At 51.4% G+C, this 20732-nt stretch overlaps 1 protein-coding gene across 1 annotated transcript; it reads right to left on the bottom strand.

Moving 5' to 3' along the window:
• Window positions 1–1668: 1668 nt before the first annotated feature.
• On the bottom strand, window positions 1669–20604 carry FAM174B (family with sequence similarity 174 member B). The gene is made up of 2 exons (XM_040642750.1): window positions 20258–20604; window positions 1669–1804 (listed from the first exon to the last, which is right to left on the bottom strand). The coding sequence occupies exons 1-2, from the start codon at window positions 20602–20604 to the stop codon at window positions 1669–1671; spliced, it is 483 nt and encodes a 160-aa protein (XP_040498684.1).
• Window positions 20605–20732: the final 128 nt, after the last annotated feature.

Here is a 20732-nt window from a genome sequence, read left to right as displayed (position 1 = left end):
TTAATAAAATTTAGGTGTGATTCATTCACAAACTTTGTTTCTAATACTGGTATGAATATACACATGATAGTGCAGCCATTTTTTTCAGACATGATGATAAAATAGTATTTTTAGGTTAAAAATATACACATACACACACACATATATATATTTATACTTGGAGATACATAACAAATATATATATATTTACATATATATTTATATATATTTTTATATATATGGTGTATATATATATATATATATATATATGGTAATATAGCTAATATATCTGGGAATATATCTAACAAAAACTTATAAAATATTTATGGAGAAATTTTTGAAAGTCCTGAAAGACATTTTTTTAAATACCTGAATAAATGGAAAGTCACCCCTGTTCGTAGATTGGAAGGGTTCTCATAAAGGGGCTGATTCCCCTTAAACTGATACATGGAGTCAAAAATCCCAAACATTGTTTTGTTGCATCTGACAACTGATTTACGTAGAAGGGTCAAGAATGGCCAAGGTCATGCTGATAACAAGTCCGGAGAGGTGGGAAAGACCCGCCTCCTCGAGCATGGGGAAGCTGCGTGTGCTGGTTAACCTTACGTGTCACCCCGACTGGGCCACGGCGTGCCCAGAGAGTTGGTCAAACACTATTCTGAGTGTGTCTGTGAAGGTGTTTCTCGGGCAGATTAACAATTTTATCAGTAGGCTGAGTGAAGTAGATTGCCCTCTCTGGTGGGGGTGGGCCTCGTCCAATCAGTTGGAGGCCTGAATAGTACAAAAGGTGGGTAAGACAGAATTTCCTCTCCCTGCTGACTGTTTTCAAGCCGGGACACTGGTCTTCTCCCACACTTGGACCGGGACCTATACCACTGACTCTCCTCGTTCTCAGACCTTCAGACTTGGACTTTTAAAATAAATCTTTCGAGTGGTTCTGTTTCTCTGGAGAACTCCGGCAGGGAAAGCTCAGGATGGGGTCCAGCCTGGATTTGTGGCTCCCCTTTGTTGGTAATAACAAGAACATTGGGCAGACAGCTTCCTCTTCTTCGAGGCTTTGAGCCCTTGTCTCTAAACTACGCTCGCCCCCAGACTTACAGTGAGAATCTCACATGTCCGAAGGACACTCCGAAAGGATCCAAAAACCAAACCACAACCCCAAAGTCACAAAGTCATTCTGACTTTCCCACGGGCTGCCTTCAGCTCACACCCCTGCCTTTGGAGCTCATCAGTCGATTCCATCCAAGGAGCCACCCCCACCCCATGCTCTCAGCCACGAGTTTCAGAGAGGCTGAAAGAGAAGTGTCCATTTGCGTGCCCCACGTGCGGCACCTTCGGCTGCTTGGACCTGGTCCCCCACCCCCCACCCCTGCCCCCTGCAGCACATGACAAGCCTGTTGTCTGACATCCAGCCCCCCTTTTCTTCATGTACATTTCTCCAGCATTCACATCCGGGAAAAGTGGGAAAAAACAGTTCTCTGCGAGCATTTCTGCTGCCTTTCTGGGGGCTGCGTGTTCTAGGAAGGATCAAAGCAGTTCCCTCCATAAGCAGAACGCCCCAAAGTCAAACACATGACCAAAGAACAAGGACACATGGACACCACACCTGGCCTCGCGTTGTCTTCCAGGGTGAACCATCCTACCACCTGAATGCCCGAGAGCCCAGGAGGGAGCTGCTGTCCCCACCCCTTACCTGTATTTGATGTCAAATACTGTGGAGTCCTCATCCTCGTCATCCTCCTCATTCAGTGGGGCCATTTCCACGCGCTCGGCGGGAGTAGTGATGATGTCATACTTGCGGGTCTTCTTCAACCTCTTTCCCGACCTGGAAGAAGAGACGCACATTCCTGAAAACGCTACAACCCCCACAGGTAAGTCAGGCTGCCCTCCAGCCGGCTCCCAGAAGCCTTGGCCAACGTTCCATCTCCGTCCCTTCCAGCCATGGGACCTCTACGGACTCCTGACCTTGCTAGCCCTCCCGGTCCTCACCCACAAAGTGGAGATGATTATGCCTGCCCTGAGCACTGCAAACCCCGGTCATTGAGATAAATAATAAATACCCCAATGCAATATTTTCCAAAGGGCAAAACTAATGCAAAGAAAATCTGCAATGACCCTTGTCTCAATGAAGACAGGATCCGGCGCTGCGTCTGCATGGGCCTGACACACCTGTGCCCTCGTGCCCTTGCTCCCTCACCCTCAACCTGGCCCCGCTGTGTCCGTGCATCACTGCTCCCAGCACAGGGGCCATAGACAGCAGCACCCGGGGGCCAACCCGCTGGGATCCGGGTCCGGGCTCGGGCACCCTCTACCTGTGTGATCTCAGGCAAGTCAGCTCATCTCCCTAAGCCTCGGTTTCCTCCTAAATAATGTAGGATACGGACAGGATTTGTCCCTCACAGGCAAGAGAGGATTAAATGAGATGGTGCGTGCAAGCAGCCTGCACACAGGAGACCCTCCGCAAAAATTACTGCTAGTAATAAACAAACAGGAGCGCTCCAGCCTCCTTCGGATGACAGGGACTTGTCAAAACAAGTCAATACTGTTTCCATCGTGAGGATTTACGAGGATAGTGAGTTATAATACTAAGCTTTTACCTCTGGGATGGTAAAGGGCCACTGTGGGCCACAGGGAAAGTGCTAAGACAAGGGCTTCAGTCTCTGGCGTTTGCCGCTCTGCAGGAAGGATGCAAGATTTATCAGGGCAGGGCTGAAAGTTTATGACGCCACGGGGAAGAATACTATTATCATGACTGCCGATGCTCTTTGCATTTGTTTTCCAAGATCTCGAACGTTTTCCCAAATGCCTCATAGTCTATGGTTTCCCTCCTCCTTTTTGAGTGTATCTGATACGATGAGAAACCAGCCAAGCCCCTCCCCCCCAAAAATCATTAACGGGACACTGAAAAATCCTATGCTCCCACAGACTGTAAGCTGTTCCCACGTGGTGACCACATCCAAGACACACACAAGATCTCTCTGTCCCCAGCACACAGAAATTCTTTGGTCAGTTGGTACAATGATGACATGAGAAGCTCACTGTCAGGTTTCTCGTGATTTCTTCACAACAGCAAATTGTTCTTGTCTTACCTCGTGTGCTTTACCAAAAACATGAGAAGTGTCATCTACACGGGAAAAATATGTATTTATCTGTATCTGTGTCTTTGGCATAAAGCGCCCTATACAACCAAAGGACCTGCTCCTAGGGTTCTCTGATAGAAAAGGAGGTGTCCTGTGACCCTGAGGACTTGAGAAAGCCCCATATGGACACCCCAAGAGACGGACACCCCAATGGTTTCAGGCTGAGGGGTCACAGTGCTGTTTGTAATTCTTGCTCAGGTATCGTGAAGCCTAGAAAATGCAAATTCTGATTTGAAAACCTCGTTGTGCCCTTGGAATTCAAAACCTAGTTTAGTCATTGGCCCTGGGGCGGGACTGACTGCTGACCCTGGAAGAAAGCTCCGGAGGCTTTGACTTTAGCTCTGCTTCATAGGAGTGGATCCCTATCAACTGATAAAATCACCTCCCTTCTTCCTGATTGTTCTTGTCATGAGAAAATTAACCTACTTAGTTTAAAATAAGATCCTTGAACAGTTACCCAAGGGACAAGCTGGAAAACACCACCAGCCTCCAGAAGGTCACAGCCTACTTGCTTTAATGCCAACCATTCCAACCACACGACCTCAGGAAAGAATTTTCAACCCCAAGATAAAAGGTATGGTGATTAATTTCATATGTCAACTTGACTGGGCCACAGGGTGTCCAGACATTTCATCAAACATTATTTCTGGGTGTGTCTGTGATGGTGATTCTGGGTGAGATTAACATTCAAATTGGCAGGCTAAGTAAAGCAGACTGCCCTCCTCAGTGTGGTGGGCCTCATCCAATCAGTTGAAGGCCTGACCAGAATATAAAGACTGATCCTCCCACAAGTAGGAGAGTGCCTCCTGCCTGACTGCCTTTGAGCTGGGACATTGTTTTTTGTTTGTTTCTTCCTTACCTTCAGACTTAAACTGAAACATTAGCTTTTCTTGGGTCTCAGGCCTGCCAGCCTTGGGAGGGGAACTTACACCACTGTAAGCTGTTGGGTCTCTACCTTGCACATTCACCCTGCAGATCTTGGAACCTGTCAGCCTCCATAATCTCGTGAGCCAATTACTCAAAAAATGTGTCTTAATCTACTGATTATATTAATACAAATTATTAATTTAATTAATGTACTAATAATATAATTCATGTGTCATATATTGACATACATTCTGTGTGTGTGTGTGTGTGTGTGTGTGTGTCTATCTTCTTGTTCCTGTTTCACTAGAGAACCCTGACTAGTGCAAAAGGCCATTAGCAAGAGCCCTAATTCATGCTTTAAATGCCATTTTTGACCTAACAAGCTGAAGAAATTACATTTCAAATGATCAACCTCTCAGACACAAAAACCCTTCACAAACAAGAAGCCACGTCACTGTCCGCTGTGGGACGTGTTAACAGGGAAACTGGGACCTGTGAGAAGTCGAAGAGACTCAGGCTCACTGGCAGAGGCCTCCACAGACGAGTGCCTTCACGGGCGGGCAGGTAGCTGGGTGGTCACTGCGTGACACGCTGCCCTCAGAGGGGGCAGGATGGGAGGCTCCCCACATATTTCTCCCCATAGAAGGCGACCCCTCCTTCCGTAGCTGCATGCGAGTCAGAAGTGGGGAAATGTCTAAACAGTCCATGAGCCCTTCCTGCAGACTCTAACTGCCCTGGGGTTGGAGAACAGGGCCATCCTGCCCTGGAAAGGGAGCATGTGGGAAAACAGAAAATGGACATCTCTCCACTCTAAGTAACCTGGCCAAGTCTTGCTCTGTCCTCCCTGAGCGTGGACACTCTAACCCGTCTTTTCAAATTAATACTAGTTCGTAACAACTGAGCTCTTGCTGGGGGCCAGCAAAGCCATTTACACATAGGATCACATGTAAAACTTACAAATCGCTCTATAAGGTGCTGCTGTCTGCCTCACCACTGAGGAAAAGAAGGCTCAGAGGGGTTGATATCCCCATGGCCAAGGCCAAAGGCTGCCCCAGACAAAGCTCCCCGGTGGTCACCTTGAACCACCCATGCCGGCCAAGAGGCAAGGCGCCAGCTGGCTCTTGCTACTTCCCTGCTCACTCCCAGCTGCAACCCCACTCCGCACCCCCACCAGACTCCACACCCACTCAACGTTAATGCCAAGAAACTCTCTGCCCCCATCAGACTCTCTGGAATTTGCCACTTAACACAGCTCACACACTCCTACTTCAAACTGATCTGCACACACTTCTAATAAGCTCTTTCTGAATCGTGGCTTCCTTAGGACGTGAGTTGCTTTGAGGCAGGCCAGCCTCCACCTCCTCCCTCCTTTCGCCCTCTGTATTTTTGGTGGCCTGGGTGAATCCCCTTCCCACCTCGTCCCTGCAGTTGAGGAGGCCTGGCCATTGATCACATCCCCAGCTCCAGGAGTGGACACAGGACTGAAGCCTGAGCCAATCAGTGTGTTTCCACCCCCAGGCCCTGACAAGAGGGGCGGGAGTGGGGACCAATCAGAGCCAATGGCCCCTTGCTAGCAAGGCTGGGAACAGGGACAATAAATGCTCCACCCACTGACCTTGAGACCCAGATGAAGTAAGCTATCTTGCCACCTTCTAGAAATGGAAAATAGGGGGCAAATGGGTGGCTCAGTCAGTTAAGTGTCTGCCTTCAGCTCAGGTCATGATCCCAGGGTCCTGGGATCAAGCCCCGCATTGGGCGCTTTGCTCAACAGGGAGTCTGCTTCTCCCTCTCCCTCTGTGCTCTCTCTCTCTCACTCTCTCTCAAGCAAGTAAATGAAATCTTTTTTTAAAAAAAAGGGAGGGAGGGAGGAAGGAAGAAAGAGAGGGAGAGAGAAAGAAAGGGAGAAAGAAAACCAACATGGCAGAAGGCAGATGGGGAGGGAGAGAAACCAAGTTCCGAATCTACTATAAAGCCAGCCCTCCGCGACAGCTACAAAGCCAGCCTGGCCGGGGTTTCTGGCACACACAACATAGAGAATCTGAAGCACCGCAGGGTCCCGAAGGACCGAAGGCAGGTGCAGCAGGATGCGAGCTAACACTAACCATACATGCTGTCTTGGGGTTCTCCGACATTCTAATGGTAAGACCGACACCTTAGAGTATAATCTTCTCATTTCGTCAAACCCTTTCAAAGCCGAGGACGCATCCCTGCTCTAGAAACAAAGAACCACACGTACCAAGTGCCTCAGTGACAATATCACAAGAAGTTTTGCTTAGGGCCGCCAGGAGAACAGGTTTCCCAAGAAGACAAACACCCTGGTGACTCCTTCCCACGGGGCTGTTGATAAGCACACCAGCCTGAGGAAAGGCAAAGGCCACATGGCCACAGAGACTCTGAAGTCCCCTGAGTCTCTCCAGGGACAGTGGGTCAGCTTGAGGACACGGCCCTCCCCTCGCTCAGCAGCCTGAGGAAGAAAGCTCTAGACTCCTGGTTCTAGAGCCCAGGTGTAGAGTCAGACCTGAGTTCATAACCCAGACATACGCGGGGGTGGACGGGGTGGGGGTGGGGGAGACCAGGCAGGAGAGCCGCTTGCCAAAACTGTGGGCATAGAGCTTCCGGCTAAAGAAGGAGACTCAGGAATCAGAGGAGCGCAAAGACGTAGCTGGCCCGTGCTCCACAGCTCGGCCCCCTGACACAGTTTCTCCTTCCTGGAACAAGGTCCCCTTATAGCAGGTGGCCTCAACGAAGAGATGGCAAATGGTGGTTTTAAGTAAATGTTCGCATTGTGCTTCACAGGAACAGGCAAGACCGGAGAAGTTCTAAGAGACAAAGGATCCTTCCACCGGAGCCAAAACACACATTTCTAACAAGACAGAGGAGACGTTCAAGATTCTTGTACTCTGAAATGTAATCCTAAAGCCAGAGGATGTGTTTACTCAAAGGCCCTTTCAGCAGCTGGTCAGAGATGGGTTTCCCAATGAGCCCCGGCCTGCTCCGCCTGCACAAACACAAAGGCCGGGAGCCGAGCATCGGAGCTCAGCAGGCCAGCATGGAGGGAGGCCTTCCGCCCTAGCCCTCCCCCACCGAGAGGAACCCAGCCAAACCCTTAAGGGCTGGGGGTACGGCACTCAGATCCACAGACTGCACGTCCAGAGATGGGGTTCTGACCTCAGCTCTGCAATTCCTTCGTTAAGTGCCTCTGGGCGACTCGCTGGCCTGAATGTTAATTGCATATCCATTTCTACCACTCGCCAGGTTCAGTTGGGGTTCTGGTGACGGATGCCCATGGTGCCTCCCTGCCCCAACCAACCTATGGGGTCACAGCTTTCCCATTTCCCCAATAAGGCCTTCCCGGGACACCCCACAAAAGTCAGGTGTCCCCCTTCTTGACTCCTGTGATCTCCACTGACGGGCATGGCCCCCACCGTGGGGCACCATCTTCGTGTGACTCTGAAACCCATGTGGCCATCTTGCATCATTGCTCCACTAGGGTGACAGTGATGGCAGCCACCAGGATGGGCACGCTCAGTGCAGGCATCACACACACAGTCTTACTGGAGCCTCCAGCCAGCGAGGCGTCATGGAGTCAAGGAAACAAAAACCGGAAGCACTGAGTGACGTGACCCACAAGTGGGACTCAAATCTAGGTCCACCACATCCTAGAACCTCCAACAAGGGAGGAGGAAACTCAGCTGAGATACCCGGTACCCTCACACCCTCAGAGCGGGCGCTCTCAGGCAGCAGGAAGTCCAACTGCGAGGGCTTTTGGCGGCTGGCCGTCTCCTGACACCACCAAAAGCAACCAATAGAAGACTTTGTCAATGAAAAGAGGGCACGCCGTGCTTTGGACAAGAAAGTTTCAACCTCCATACTGATGTCAAGGCTCCGAAACGAATCTACCAGTTTAATTAAATCCAATAAAACACGGACAGATTTTTGTGGGGCAATCTAGACAGGTTGATCCCAAAGCTCAGAGAAGGAAAATTTTTTAAAAGGTAACAAGAATAGCCAGGAAAATTCTGGAAAAGAGGAGTATGAAGGGAAATGGATCCTAATTGAGTGTTTACCCAAACCTGGGGGTTGGGAGGGAGATGGGGGTTCTGCTGATGGGCTTAGAGTTTCTTTAAGTGTTGATGAAAATCGGGGTACCTGGGTGGCACAGCAGTTAAGCGTCTGCCTTCGGCTCAGGGCGTGATCCCGGTGTTATGGGATTGAGCCCCACATCAGGCTCCTCCGCTATGAGCCTGCTTCTTCCTCTCCCACTCCCCCTGCTTGTGTTCCCTCTCTCGCTGGCTGTCTCCCTCTGTCACATAAATAAATAAAATCTTTAAAAAAAAAAAAAAGAGTTGATGAAAATCTTCTAAAATTGACTGGGGTGGGGGTGCCTGGGTGGCTCAGTCAGTTAAGCATCTGCCTTCAGCTCAGGTCATGATCCCAGGGTCCTGGGATCGAGTCCCGCATCGGGCTCCTTGCTCAGAGGGGAGCCTGCTTCTCCCCTTTCCTCTGCTGCTCCCCCTGCTTGTGCTCTCTCTCTCTCTCTGCCAAATAAATAAATATAAATCTTTTTTTAAAAATTCAAAAAATAATAAAATAAAATAAAATAGATTGGGGTGATGGGGCACAACTCTGCACACACTAAAAACCATGAATCGGGACACTTTAAATGGGTGAATCGTAGGATACGGGAATTCTATCTTACAAAGCTGTTATTAAAAATAAGGAAAGATATATATATTTACATGCGTATATACATATGTTACATTCATTCCTATACTTTTAAAATCTCTGGAAAGAGTCACAGGAAACCGACAGCATCCAAAGAAAGAGGCGCGGTGGCCGAGGGGACGAGAAGTGAGAAGATTATTCACAATACATTCTTTGGCTCTGCAGGAATTCTGAACCATGTGAATACAGTACCTATTTTTAAAATGAGCAAACAAGGAAGTAAGATTCGAAGTCAGTAATTAAAATAACATTTGCAAATGCAGCAGGCACGTGTGTCAGGCCTGCTCTTTCCTGGAGCTGGCCCAGGGGTCCCTCTGCTCCGCCTAAAGGCTGCAACTGTCGCATCGGGTGACTTTGGGAGCCAAACCCAGCAGCTGGACCTTCCTTCCACCCTAGCTGATTTCATTTTCAATCCCATTAAAGTATTTCCGTAGGGGGCGCCTGGGTGGCTCAGCACGTTAAGCATCTGCCTTCCGCTCAGGTCATGATCCCAGGGTCCTGGGATGGAACCCGGACTCCGCGGGGAGCCTGCTTCTCCTTCTCCCACTCCCCCTTCTTGTGTGCTCTCTCTCTCTCTCTCTGTGTCAAATAAATAGTCTTAGAAAATAAATAAAAATAAAAAACATATGTCTATCTGTAAAAAAATAAAAAATAAAGTAGTTCCGTAGCTCAAGGACCAGCATGCTGCTGAAACCATACCACTTGTCACAAAGAGCACGGGTCACCTTTGACATTTAGAAAAATTAATAAAGAAAATGAGAACAAACTGGGGGCGACACCAAATCAAGCAGCTGCCAGCAGCTGGCCGAGATGCCATGCAGCCTTAATGCCTGGTGGGGCTTCTGCCCTGGGATCAGAGGCTTTTCCCATTTTTCACTCTGACCTTGACCCCGCACCTGCATCCTCGGAGCATAAGACAAAACTGAGCCACACAGACCTGTACCCCGGAAACAAAGAATACATTATAGGTTAATAATAATTTTTTTTAAATGACATAACTGAGCCTTCTCTAGAAAACTAAGTAAACTTGAAGAAAGAAAGAACCCAATTCTAAAACCCACCTCCCAGCACCCCTGCAGGGAAGCAGGTGCTGGAGAGGCAGGGACAACGGTGCAGTCTCCGGAGAATGGGCAACGACTGGGGCTTAGCCCTGAGCTCGGGCAGCGAGGCCACCACTGCCTCCCACCAAGGCAGGCGGCCGGGATACAATTCCCAAGGACAACCTTCCTTCTTGCCCTGCCTTGGGCCCGGGCCTGCACGCCACCCAACACCTTCCTTTTAAAGCAGTTTAAACAAGCCCCTGAAAGAGGTAAACAGCAATGCAACATGAACCTCTTGGAGATCTGACGTTTGGCGACAAGAGACAGAGCTTTTCCTCCAAGGTCTTCAGTGGCCCCACTCTAACACGGCTCCCGTCAAGCCCTCCTGAACACGGCGAGAGCCTTCCAGAGGCACCTGGAAGCCCCTCCACACCTCGCCCCCGTCCTCGTGCCGCACCCTCCCCACCCTCCCCACCATGCCAGGGCTCCTCCATTCCAGCACCCAGCTCCCAGGCAAGCACTGTGACTCAAAGCACCCGGTCAAAAACCCCCATGCCCCCGAGCCCCCCAGGCAGAGGAAACCCGGGAAGCAGGTCTGGCGTGGCATAAACATTAGAACGAACAGGATGGCAAATGGTGACCAATGAGCCAGAGACACAAGGAGAGATGTTCAGCACCCCAGCCAAGACAGACACCCGCCCATTACTGTCACACGGAACGCAGGCCCTGTGTTTCCAGGTATTCCCATCTGTCCAGAAATCAGACCTAGATTTTTTTATGTGAAGACTTCCAATTTTTAAGTGTTCTCATCCCTCTCCATTGTTTAAAAAAAAACACTGTGCACATCAGAACAAAACAAAACATAACATGTATCTGGGGACCCTCAGTTTGCAACCCCTAAGTGTTTCCTGGCTGTGGTCATGGATGCAATGCCAGGCATGAGTGACATCAAACAAGTCAACTAAAAATCAGGAGCCCGGGAAGATGAGATGACACGCATGTTCAACCGACACGCTTCCTCATACCTGCTCACCAGCAGCTCATTGGATTAAGGGGTACCAGTCGTTACTTGTACAACCAAGCACTTCCCCCCACGTGGGCACCGTCCCCTTTGGGGTTAACAGAGTGGTGTCATTTCTGACCGAGCCCAACGCCTACATCCACCTACAACACACATTGTGCCCGGGGGTGTTTACAGGTCATCTAAACAGGATCCCACAAGACGGAGCGCATTACCCCAAAGAGCTCAATTACAAGCCTCAGGGCTTCTCTTCATCACGCCACAGCTTCTGGCCTCCATCTGCTCTCCACACTTGCTTCTCTTGCCCTCTGTCGATCCCTGAGGGACAGATCCAACTTTAATTCTTCCGAGACAAAAGCAGCACACCCCAGCTTTAACCTGTTGAGGCGTCACCTGCAATATGGCGACGGCAAATACACCAAGACCTGTTCCTCCAGCTCCCCAGGTGTGTTTGCAAAGGGCTGGGTCGTCCTTGTGTTTAAAGGAGGTGCCAGGTGGGGGAAGCAAGGAAGGCAGCCTCCAGGGGCAGCTCCCTTGGTTCAAGGGCAGTGGCAAGATGACCAACAGGGACACTGCTGGTGGACCCACAGTCCCGACTACAGCGTGGAAACATTCAGCTCACCGTGCCTTGGGACTCGTGGCATGAATAGCCCTTTCGGCATCCACCTGTCCCTGCCACGTGGTGGGGGGGCCTGGGCACGTGACTCCTCGCTGCCAACACCCCCACTTCAGGGACAGTCACCTCTCACAGAAGCTCCCAACCTCTCCACCCCAAGCCCAGATGTCCAGCTGTGTGGCTGGCATTTCTGTGAGCAAGTTTCACTGTACACCATCTTCTTCCTCCCCTTCTCCCCTGCCTGACCATTCCCTTCACCCCGCCCCTGTTCTTCAGGCCCTTCGGGGGCCCCCTGACACTCTCCTCTCCCTCCTCCTCTTCACCCACTCAAGCCTCCAGGCCTCCCTACGGGTCCTTCCAGCACCTTCCATGGCTCTCCACAGTCACCCTGAGTCCCGGCCATAGCCACACCACAATTCACCTACTCACTCAGCAAATACTTAGTAAGCCCCTAGCACGGGTGGGCAGTAAAAGCAGCACTGTGATTACCCCATCCGCTCCTCTGACCCACGACAGGTCCCCATATCCTCCAGCTAGAATCCGTGTCTTCCAAAATCCGGCTGCAACAAGGCCAGGGCAGGGAATGCTGGTTTGGAAGTCAGACTCCAGCCCTTCCCCAGCTGCGTGGCCTTGAGCAAGACTTCACCACTCTGTGCCTTGATTTACTCATCTGTAAAGTGGGGACTCCGGCAGCACACTGATCATAGGAATGAGGAAACACACAGAAAACGTTTAGTACGGAGCCTGGTACACAGTAAGGGCTTAATAAATACCAATGGCTACTATTATTATCATCATCATGATTCCCCAGTGATCACTTCCTCCAACCCTCCCCACAGCAAATCCTGCTGGGCCATCTGGTCCCAAAGAACCTCTTCACCCTACCCTGCACCGAGCCCTAATTCCCCTCCTCCCCATTTTCCTTCCCAGAGCAGGCCAAAGCCCTCCCCCCCACCCCCCGGGGCATCCTTTTGCAATTTACGCTTTTGTTTGCAAGTGTTACTTTTGGTACATTATTCCCCAATTGAATTGGAGTCTTTTTTTCTCCACCCAGTAGAGTCATCCAAGGGCAGTCCCAGATTGAACTAGGAGCTCCTTAGCCTCTGGTACGTTCCCCACAGCGCAGTTCCCCCATTGCTTACAGTGGGTCTTGAGAAAGCTTGAGCCTTTCAACCATGTTTTCTCCTGGGTCCTTGGCTGATGGCTGGGGAGACCCAGCTGAACAGACCAAACCCCAGCCCACCATGGCTTGCGGCCCAGAAAGGACCGAGCTGAGCATCAGAACACCTGTGCTTATGTTCCGCTTTTCCTGCAAACTCACCGAATCACCTCAATAAACCCCTCCCTCTCCCGGGCCTCAGTTTCGTCATCTGTACAATGGAGCGAAGGGACGGAGGTCAGGGGAGCTCTCTATGCCACGGCCTCTCCTCTGCTTCACACTTGCCAGTGAGCGTGGATTTCCTCCCCCCACTCCCACCCCCCCCCCGGGGAAAATAAATACCAAGTCCAGCTTCCTGGCAGATCACCCTTAGATTAAGCACAGATTTTTGTAAGTGAAACCATGACAACATGCTTCTAAATTCATGGTCCCAGAAATTCCCTCTGCAAAGAGTTAGAACCAAAGCATCAGCCATAAGACGAAAATACCAGCACAACCCCTGAAGCCTTGTCTGCTTAAATCTGGGAGCGTGCTATGTAGACACTAACTCTGGGGACCCCCACCCCTAGATGCTCCTCATGTGCCAAGTAGGATCTGTGTTTGCAAAGCCCCCGAAACCAGTGCGTTCGTGGGCATGAGAGTTTACAGGTAAAGCCACAGAAGTGGCCTCAGGGTGAAATTAAAGAGGGATTTTTCTCCCTTCGCAATTTGATAGAAGAAATCAGTGGCAGGTGCCAGGTCCTCGCAGGCACATTAACAAGAGCAGCCATGAGGTTTCTCCTCCACTCACGGTCCTACGTGTCCAGGGAGGCTCACGCAGGTTAAAAAGTCACCAATTACATTTGAAAGAGGCCCAGAGGCAGATGCACCCGCCTGATTATTTTGGCCATATGGCTGTATCCTCATTTACAGGCAGAAGCAAGACCAAAACGTTGGATATAAATTACATCTGTTTTCAGAACTGTATTTTAAAATACAATAAGACACTTAGCTGTTTAAAGGGGACCCAGGGGCTCAGTTGACTCCATGTCTTTCTAAATATCCCCACAGGCCTTGGAGGCATATATAGCAATTAGCGCTGGGCAGTGAATGCCCAGAAAGGCTCAGTAAACTGCTCACTTTCGATGACCAACAGCCTCACAGCCCGGACTCTCAGGGAGCGTTGGCACTACTGACATCTCGGGCTCAACTGCTCTTTGTTAAGGGGCTGTCCTGCACACCGTACAGTGTCCTACAGCATCCTTGGGCTCTAAATACTGGATGCCAACAGCATTCCTCACTGCAAGTCATGACAATCAAAAATATCTCCAGGGGCACCTGGGTGGCTCAGTCAGTTGAGCGTCTGCCTTCAGCTCAGGTCCTGATCTCAGGGTCCTGGGATCGAGCCCCGCATCGGGCTCCCTGCTCAGCGGGGAGTCTGCTTCTCCCTCTTCCCTGCCCCTCCCCACCCCCACTTGTGCTCTCTCCCTCTCAAATGAAATCTTTAAAAAATATATATATATGTATCCAGACACTTGCCAGATGACCCCAAGGGGGCAAAAATCCAACCTGGATGAGAACTGGAGGGAACTTATGTTTCCCGTGTGCTGTGACTTTTTTTTAACTTCATGGAAAACGGAATCAAAGGTACACTCTACCCTCTCTTGAAAAAAAAAAATCTGAAGTTTTGCTGTCTTAGATTCTTCGCTGTCGTATATAAAATTAAACACAGGGGGGAATCGATGACAGTGGCCAAAAGGTACAAACTTCCAGTTCTAAGACAAATACGTACCGGGGGTGTATGGCAAACATGACGACCACAGCTAACGCTGCTATACGGTGTACCTGGGAGCTGCTAGACCGGGAGATCCCAAAAGTTCTCATCATAAAAGAAAAAAATTTTCCCTTTTTTTGTTGGCTATCTCTATGAGGTGGCCGATGTTAGCTGAACTTACCATGCTAATCATTTCACAATAAATGTAAGTCAGACCACTAGGCTGTACACTCGCTACGTGCACAGGCTGTATGTCTGCTTTATCGCAATGAAACTGGAAAAGAAAGCAAGCAGAAAATCCACTAAAAAATTTAAAATTTGGGTAAACATGTTTCACTTCTATAGCTCTTCCCCCAATTCAAAACCTTGGTCAAATTATCAAAAATGACCTGACACTAACAAGCTCCCCAGTCTCTCTCAAACTCATAAAAAGGGACTTAACTTGCTAACCGCGTTCTGCCCAAGGCTCTAGGTTATTACAACAATATTCTTATACTAACGAGCAATAACTAAAACCATGTCAGAAGGGTAAGTTTCCCCAAATCCCAAAAGTAGGAAGTTGTTATGTTTTCTCTTAAATAACATTTGTTCTTATTATAAATGTAAATACACAGACGATGGGAAATTTGGGGAATCTGGGATGGGCAGGAAAGTCTTCGTTCCTTTTCAAAGAGCTGGCTTAGGAAAGTAACGGAACTTCGGGGGTCCCAGGACTCGGCGGCTCGCACCTCTGGCTTTGATGCAGGTGACAGCCAGGCAGCGTCGGACCACCTAGAATTCATCCTCCTCCCCATCCCCCAGGAAGCCCCAAAACCCTCCTTCCACATAAGAGGATTTACAAAGCTTTTGAAACAAGAAGTGGCTGGGAAAGCAGCCAGCAGAGATCTGGGAGAAATGTGGCCTGGGCAGCGGAGCTCGGAGCCTCGCCAAGATGGGGAAGGGATCCCCACGGGGAAAGGAGAGTCGTGGCGGAGGTGGGGGCTTCCCTGCCTGGTCTCCACCCTGTTCAGAAGACCCTGGAGAGTGAAGTCAGACTCCTCCCAGGTCTCGAAGGGTAAACTGAGACCTCACAGAGCACGTGGGGCACCATACTGGCTTATGTCGTGTTATCTCTGACGCCATGCAACCCACCAGATATTTCTAAACATCAAAAAACCAGAGGAATTGCAGTTTTCTACTTTCGAGACACAGCCTCCTCGTTGATTCCCTTCCAGCTCTCAGAGGAACCTATCAGGTAACATACCTGGGGGCACAGCCCTACGGCCAGCCAGGCAGAAGTGCGCACAGAGACGTGCGCGCGCACGCACACATGTGCACACACACGCGTGCACACGCACAGAGGGTGCCAGGCACGCAAACTCCGTTTCCCTCCTTCCAATTTTGTCTCCAGTCTTAAAACAGTGTTCCTTAATGACTCAAATACATGAAAAAGGTGTCAAAGATTCTGCAGATGGAGAGATATGCTTGATTAATAACTACGGGGAGGGGGTGCTGCTCGATCTCAGTAGAAACTGGGGAAAATGTCAAATGAACGAGAGACCAAATTACACCCATCTAACTGGAACAATGGCACTGCAGCCTGAAGGATGAACTGGCACAGACTCAAGAAAATCAAGTGAGTAGCTCTGGGACCCCCAAATCCCAGCTGTCGATGTACATCCTAGAAGCTCTCATACAGGTCTTCAGGCCTCAGCCACACCCCAAGACACAGCAAGGAGCTGACTGTACAGACAGAACATATGTCCATTGTAAGGAAGTCCAGATCATGTAAAAACATAACCCGAAAAATAATAATCACCCACATGCCCTAATGTGCACACACAGATTTCTTAGCACATCTGTTGTATGTATAATTTATTATTTAAATGAAATCATACTACACGTGCTGTTTTATAAACCATTCCACTCAGTAATATATAGTATTAGACCAACACCATCATTTTTTTTTAAAGTAGGCTCCATACCCAGTGCAGAGTCCAACGCAGGCTTGAACTCACAACCCTGAGATCTAGACCTGAGCTGAGATCAAGAGTCAGACACCCAACTGACTGAGCCACCCAGGCACCCCCAGCGTCATCATTTTTAACAGCTAAACAGTATTCCATACTTTCCCTAACTTATTTAACCAAGACCCAACTGTTAGATACTTAGGTTTTTAAAATATTTTCCCTACCACACAGAACTGCTCTGAACTTCACGCCCATGCATCTTTGCTTCCTCTTCTAATTAATGAAATTGGAAGAAAGCAGATGTATCACAGTGAAAAATGTGTGTACCTTGGGGATGGAATTACTTTGTTAAATCTATACATATTTTTCATTACTATATACATTCCACACTCTCAGTTTTTTTTTTTTTAAAGATTTTATTTATTTATTCGACAGAGATAGAGACAGCCAGCGAGAGAGGGAACACAAGCAGGGGGAGTGGGAGAGGAAGAAGCAGGCTCATAGCAGAGGAGCCTGATGTGGGGCTCGATCCCATAACGCCGGGATCACGCCCTGAGCCGAAGGCAGACGCTCAACCGCTGTGCCACCCAGGTGCCCCTCCACACTCTCAGTTTTAACAGTTTCCTTCGATCCACATTTCTTCTCTTGTCTGGCAAGGTGGTTCCTTCGGGGAAAACGACAACGGGCTAGGGTTGCTGCTTGATAAGCAGTAACCTGCCTACCCTCTTCCTCCCTGGGCTGCGTTGTTAAGGAAATGGAGGGCCACTAGCCAAACGAATTCCTGCCTCGCAGGCTTCCGGCCCCAGGCACGCATCTAGTCACAGACGACTTTTTGAGGAGTATCAGTAACATAAAATACTTAGGTGTTCAACATTCATTTGCTGAAAATATCTTCATTAGACCAGTGTGGGCTTGGAGGCCACCTGGCGTTAGAGAGACACAAATGATCGAGGTCCAGCTCTGCCCTTGGGAGCCCCCACGCTGGAAAACAGAGGGACACGTTCAGTGACTGTCTCCTGTCGCGACGCCACACGAGAACTTCAGAACTCCAGCGTGTTCTGGGGGCACTAGAGGGCCCTGGCTGAGGAGGCTTCTCAGAGGGAACAGACAAGGGCAAAGAGAGGGAGCTGGCCTTGTAGTCATGAGGGCAGAGGGGACTTCAGGCAGAGCGTGAGAGTGGGGCAAGGTCTGCAGGTCCCAGGCCACACGACCCCTCTGGAGAACCTCTGGAAGCCCAGCAGGGCGGGAGCAGGAGGCAGGGCTGACGACACAGGGGCTCAAGAGGGAGGCGGGCCCTGTTTATAAAGAGCCAGTATCATTGCACACTAAGGAGCTTGTGTATGGAGGCATCAGTGGGCAGAGGAAGGACGAGACCAGAGAGGGAGGAGGGACAGGGGCAGGGACAAGGCTGGCAGCAGGAACAGCAGGGCCGTGAAGGCTATTGCTAAGACTCAGACACAAGGTAGGGAGTCAAGCCGGGCAGAAGCTCTCGCAGATGGGGGAGCTTCCATGGGGGAGGCAAGCAGGCACATGCAAGACAGCCTCAGCGTCCCTCGAAGGGTGGAATGGCCAGAACTCAGTGACTACACGGAAGCAGGACACCCAGCCAGAGCAGCGGGCAGTTGGGAGGCCTGAGGCGCTGAGAGGCCACGGTACAGACCACCAGCAAGACGGGGCACCGGCCCTGCCTAAGCCACAGATTTATAGCATGTTCGAGAATCTGGTGGGTAACTCACTCTGCTCCCTGGAATGTAACTTTCTCCTCGCAAAGGAGCCCATGGGGACTGTGTACCCTCAAGGCCCTTCCCAGCTATAAAATGCTGTTAAGTTCCTATCTGCCTCAAACCAGAGTGGCAGTGGTCCACCTGCAAACTCCCCCCAGCAAGAACACCTGTCCTGGAAGAAGAGGCAGATGATAGACATCACCAGCTTCTATGAAATCAGAACCTTCTTCCGACACTGCACAAACCCTCCAACGAGACCTGAGTACCGGCTCTCCCCACCCCAAACACTCAGCTCACATCTGGCCACATGCTGCCTGCTTCTCTCCCCCACCCCTGAGTAATAAGGAGCAGACTGGCAAAATAGTTCAAATGCCTTCTTAAAAAGTGTACTGCCTTGTAGGCTCAGAGGCCTATTTTGAGCAAAATGTTTCAAACCTCCATGCTCAGAGCTGCTCCAGGCATCAAGGCCACTCCAACTGAACAATCCGAAGTCAGTAAAGGACCATGGCGCCTCCGCTGAACGCCAGGTCAGCGCGGGACACCGAGAACCCAGGAGGGACTGGACATCCCAGCTGCCCAGGGCTGTCTGCTGAGTATGGCAGCTTGGCACTAAACCCAGCCGCCCAGCACGACGTGAGAAGGGTTGTATGGAAGATGCGTAGGGCTGGGGCAGGCCAGAAAAGGAAGTGAGGGCCTCACTCGGATGTCCAGAAAACCACACAGAGAAAGGAGCCTGGGCCTTGGGGCAGTCACGGCAGGTGCGCAGCAGAAACTGGCCCAGGGGTGGGAAAGCACAGGCCAATTCCAGGGAGCATAAGGAAATACGCAAGTGACAGGAGGCTCAGAAGGGCTGGCCGATGGCCGCCAGATGGGCTGGGGCCAATTGGTAAGAGCCTTGAATGCCACACCCAGGTATAGCTACACAGGGAGCCACTGAAGTTTGTAAACAGAGGAGGGAGGGCAGTGGAAAGGATTTGGGGGGGGAGGGATTCAATGCCCAAAGCACATCAGGGGAGCCAGCGCAGTGAGGAACAAGGTGGGCTGTGTCAGGGCAGGGGATAGGGAAGGCAGATGTGGAAACACACCCCCCCCCTTTTCCATTTTCTCAGAACCTCTGGCCTTTAATCCTACAGACCCACAAGGAAACACCTTGACTCAGAGTCACACAGCAACACCAGCAAACCTCAACAGATAACTCCCTACCCTGCCTTTCCAGGTCTGGTTTCCACTCCTGTGCTGAAAATGCTCCCCCTTGGACAGCCAGCCCCTGGCCCCAAACCTCCAACAGCTGATCAAACAGCAAAGCACACTGTGTACACTTGGAATGGGGGTGGTGGGCAGTGAATAACACACACACACCCAGATTTCCCAGCGGCCTGCCTGAGCAACAGGACACACTTGGTTCATTTCCTGCAAAAACAGGATTTCCCAGGCATTTGGGGAAAATGTCCTCCTTGCGTCCCAGGTAGCTTTTCCCATCTCTACACCAAGGACCCAGGTCCTCCTTCCTCATTTCCAGACTTTCTCCCTGAACTTGAGCAACTGACAAGAGCCTCCCCAAGGCCCCTCGTGCCCCTGTGAGTCTTCACTGAGGCAAGCTCTGTCAGGCAGGAGCCTAGGAGAGCCATGTGCCTCCCCGAACCTAAAGTCCCTGAGACCACCAAGGGTCGCCAACATCCTGCAGTCCAGCTCCAATCCCGGGTGCAAAGCACACCTCCAACACATGTCCTGGGCACATCCCTGAACCCTAGACACTGCTTTTTTCTGGTAGCACAATGAAGGAAAAGGAAAAAGGGGGAGCATTAAGGAGCAAGGGAGGGAAGCACAGCACGGTGGGTAAGGTTAAAGGCAGACGGACCTGGGTTCAAATTCTACCGCCACCACTGAGTCTACTTGGATAAGCCACCCTGCCTCTCCGGAGATTTCCTCCCCCGTCCGTGAAATGGGTATAAAAATAAATTCGTGTAAAAATAAATACTGAATTATCAGAATCGGCAGCGCTACCGTTAGCGTTAACATCAGCAGAGAGTTCAAAGGAAGCCGGTATTCATGACAGCGGTCGTTAAAAGAGGCGAACATTTCTAACTGTGTATTGGGAGAAACGGGACAGAGCGCACTGCTGCGGAGCAGTGCCCGGGACGCTGGGCTGGCTGGCGCGCACCGAGGCCCCGAGCGGAGCCGCGCGCCCGAGCATCTGTGCGCGCAGGTGTGGCGGGCGCGCGGTGACAGCAGGCTGGCGGGCCACGTCGGCCCGCGGGGGAAGGACAGGGGTGGCCGGACCCACCTGAACACGCGCAGCAGCAGGCAGGCGATGAGCAGCGCGGTGAAGGCGCACGCCACTATCACGGCCGCCTTCAGGGTGGGCAGGTCGCGGAGCAGGCTGGAGATGCGGGTCACCAGGGCGTCGCCGCTGCTGTTGGAGCTGCCGCCGCCGCCCGCCGGCGCCTCGGACCCCGTCCGGGTGGCGTTCCCGGGCCCCGGGCCGGGCGACGGCCGCGGTGGGCGCTCGGGTTCGGGCTGCTGCGCCGCCGGGGCGGACTCGGCTCTGCGGGCGCGGGCGGCGGGCGCGGCCAGGAGCGCGAGCAGCAGCAGCAGCGGCAGGAGCGGCCCGGGCGGCGGCGCGGCGCGCATCGTGCGGTCTGGCGGCCCGGGGCCCCGCGGGGCGCGCGGCCGAGCCCGGGTCCCGCACCGGCGCCGCGGCCTGCACCCGGGGCTTCCGCGGCGGAGGCGGCTGCGCGGTGCTCGGCAGGAAGCTGCGG

The sequence above is a fragment of the Ursus maritimus genome, unplaced genomic scaffold (genome assembly GCF_017311325.1).
Source record: "Ursus maritimus isolate PB19 unplaced genomic scaffold, ASM1731132v1 scaffold_27, whole genome shotgun sequence".
Lineage (NCBI taxonomy): Eukaryota > Metazoa > Chordata > Mammalia > Carnivora > Ursidae > Ursus > Ursus maritimus.
The sequence above is the reverse complement of the archived record's forward strand: the minus strand, read 5'-3'. Positions and strand labels throughout refer to the sequence as shown.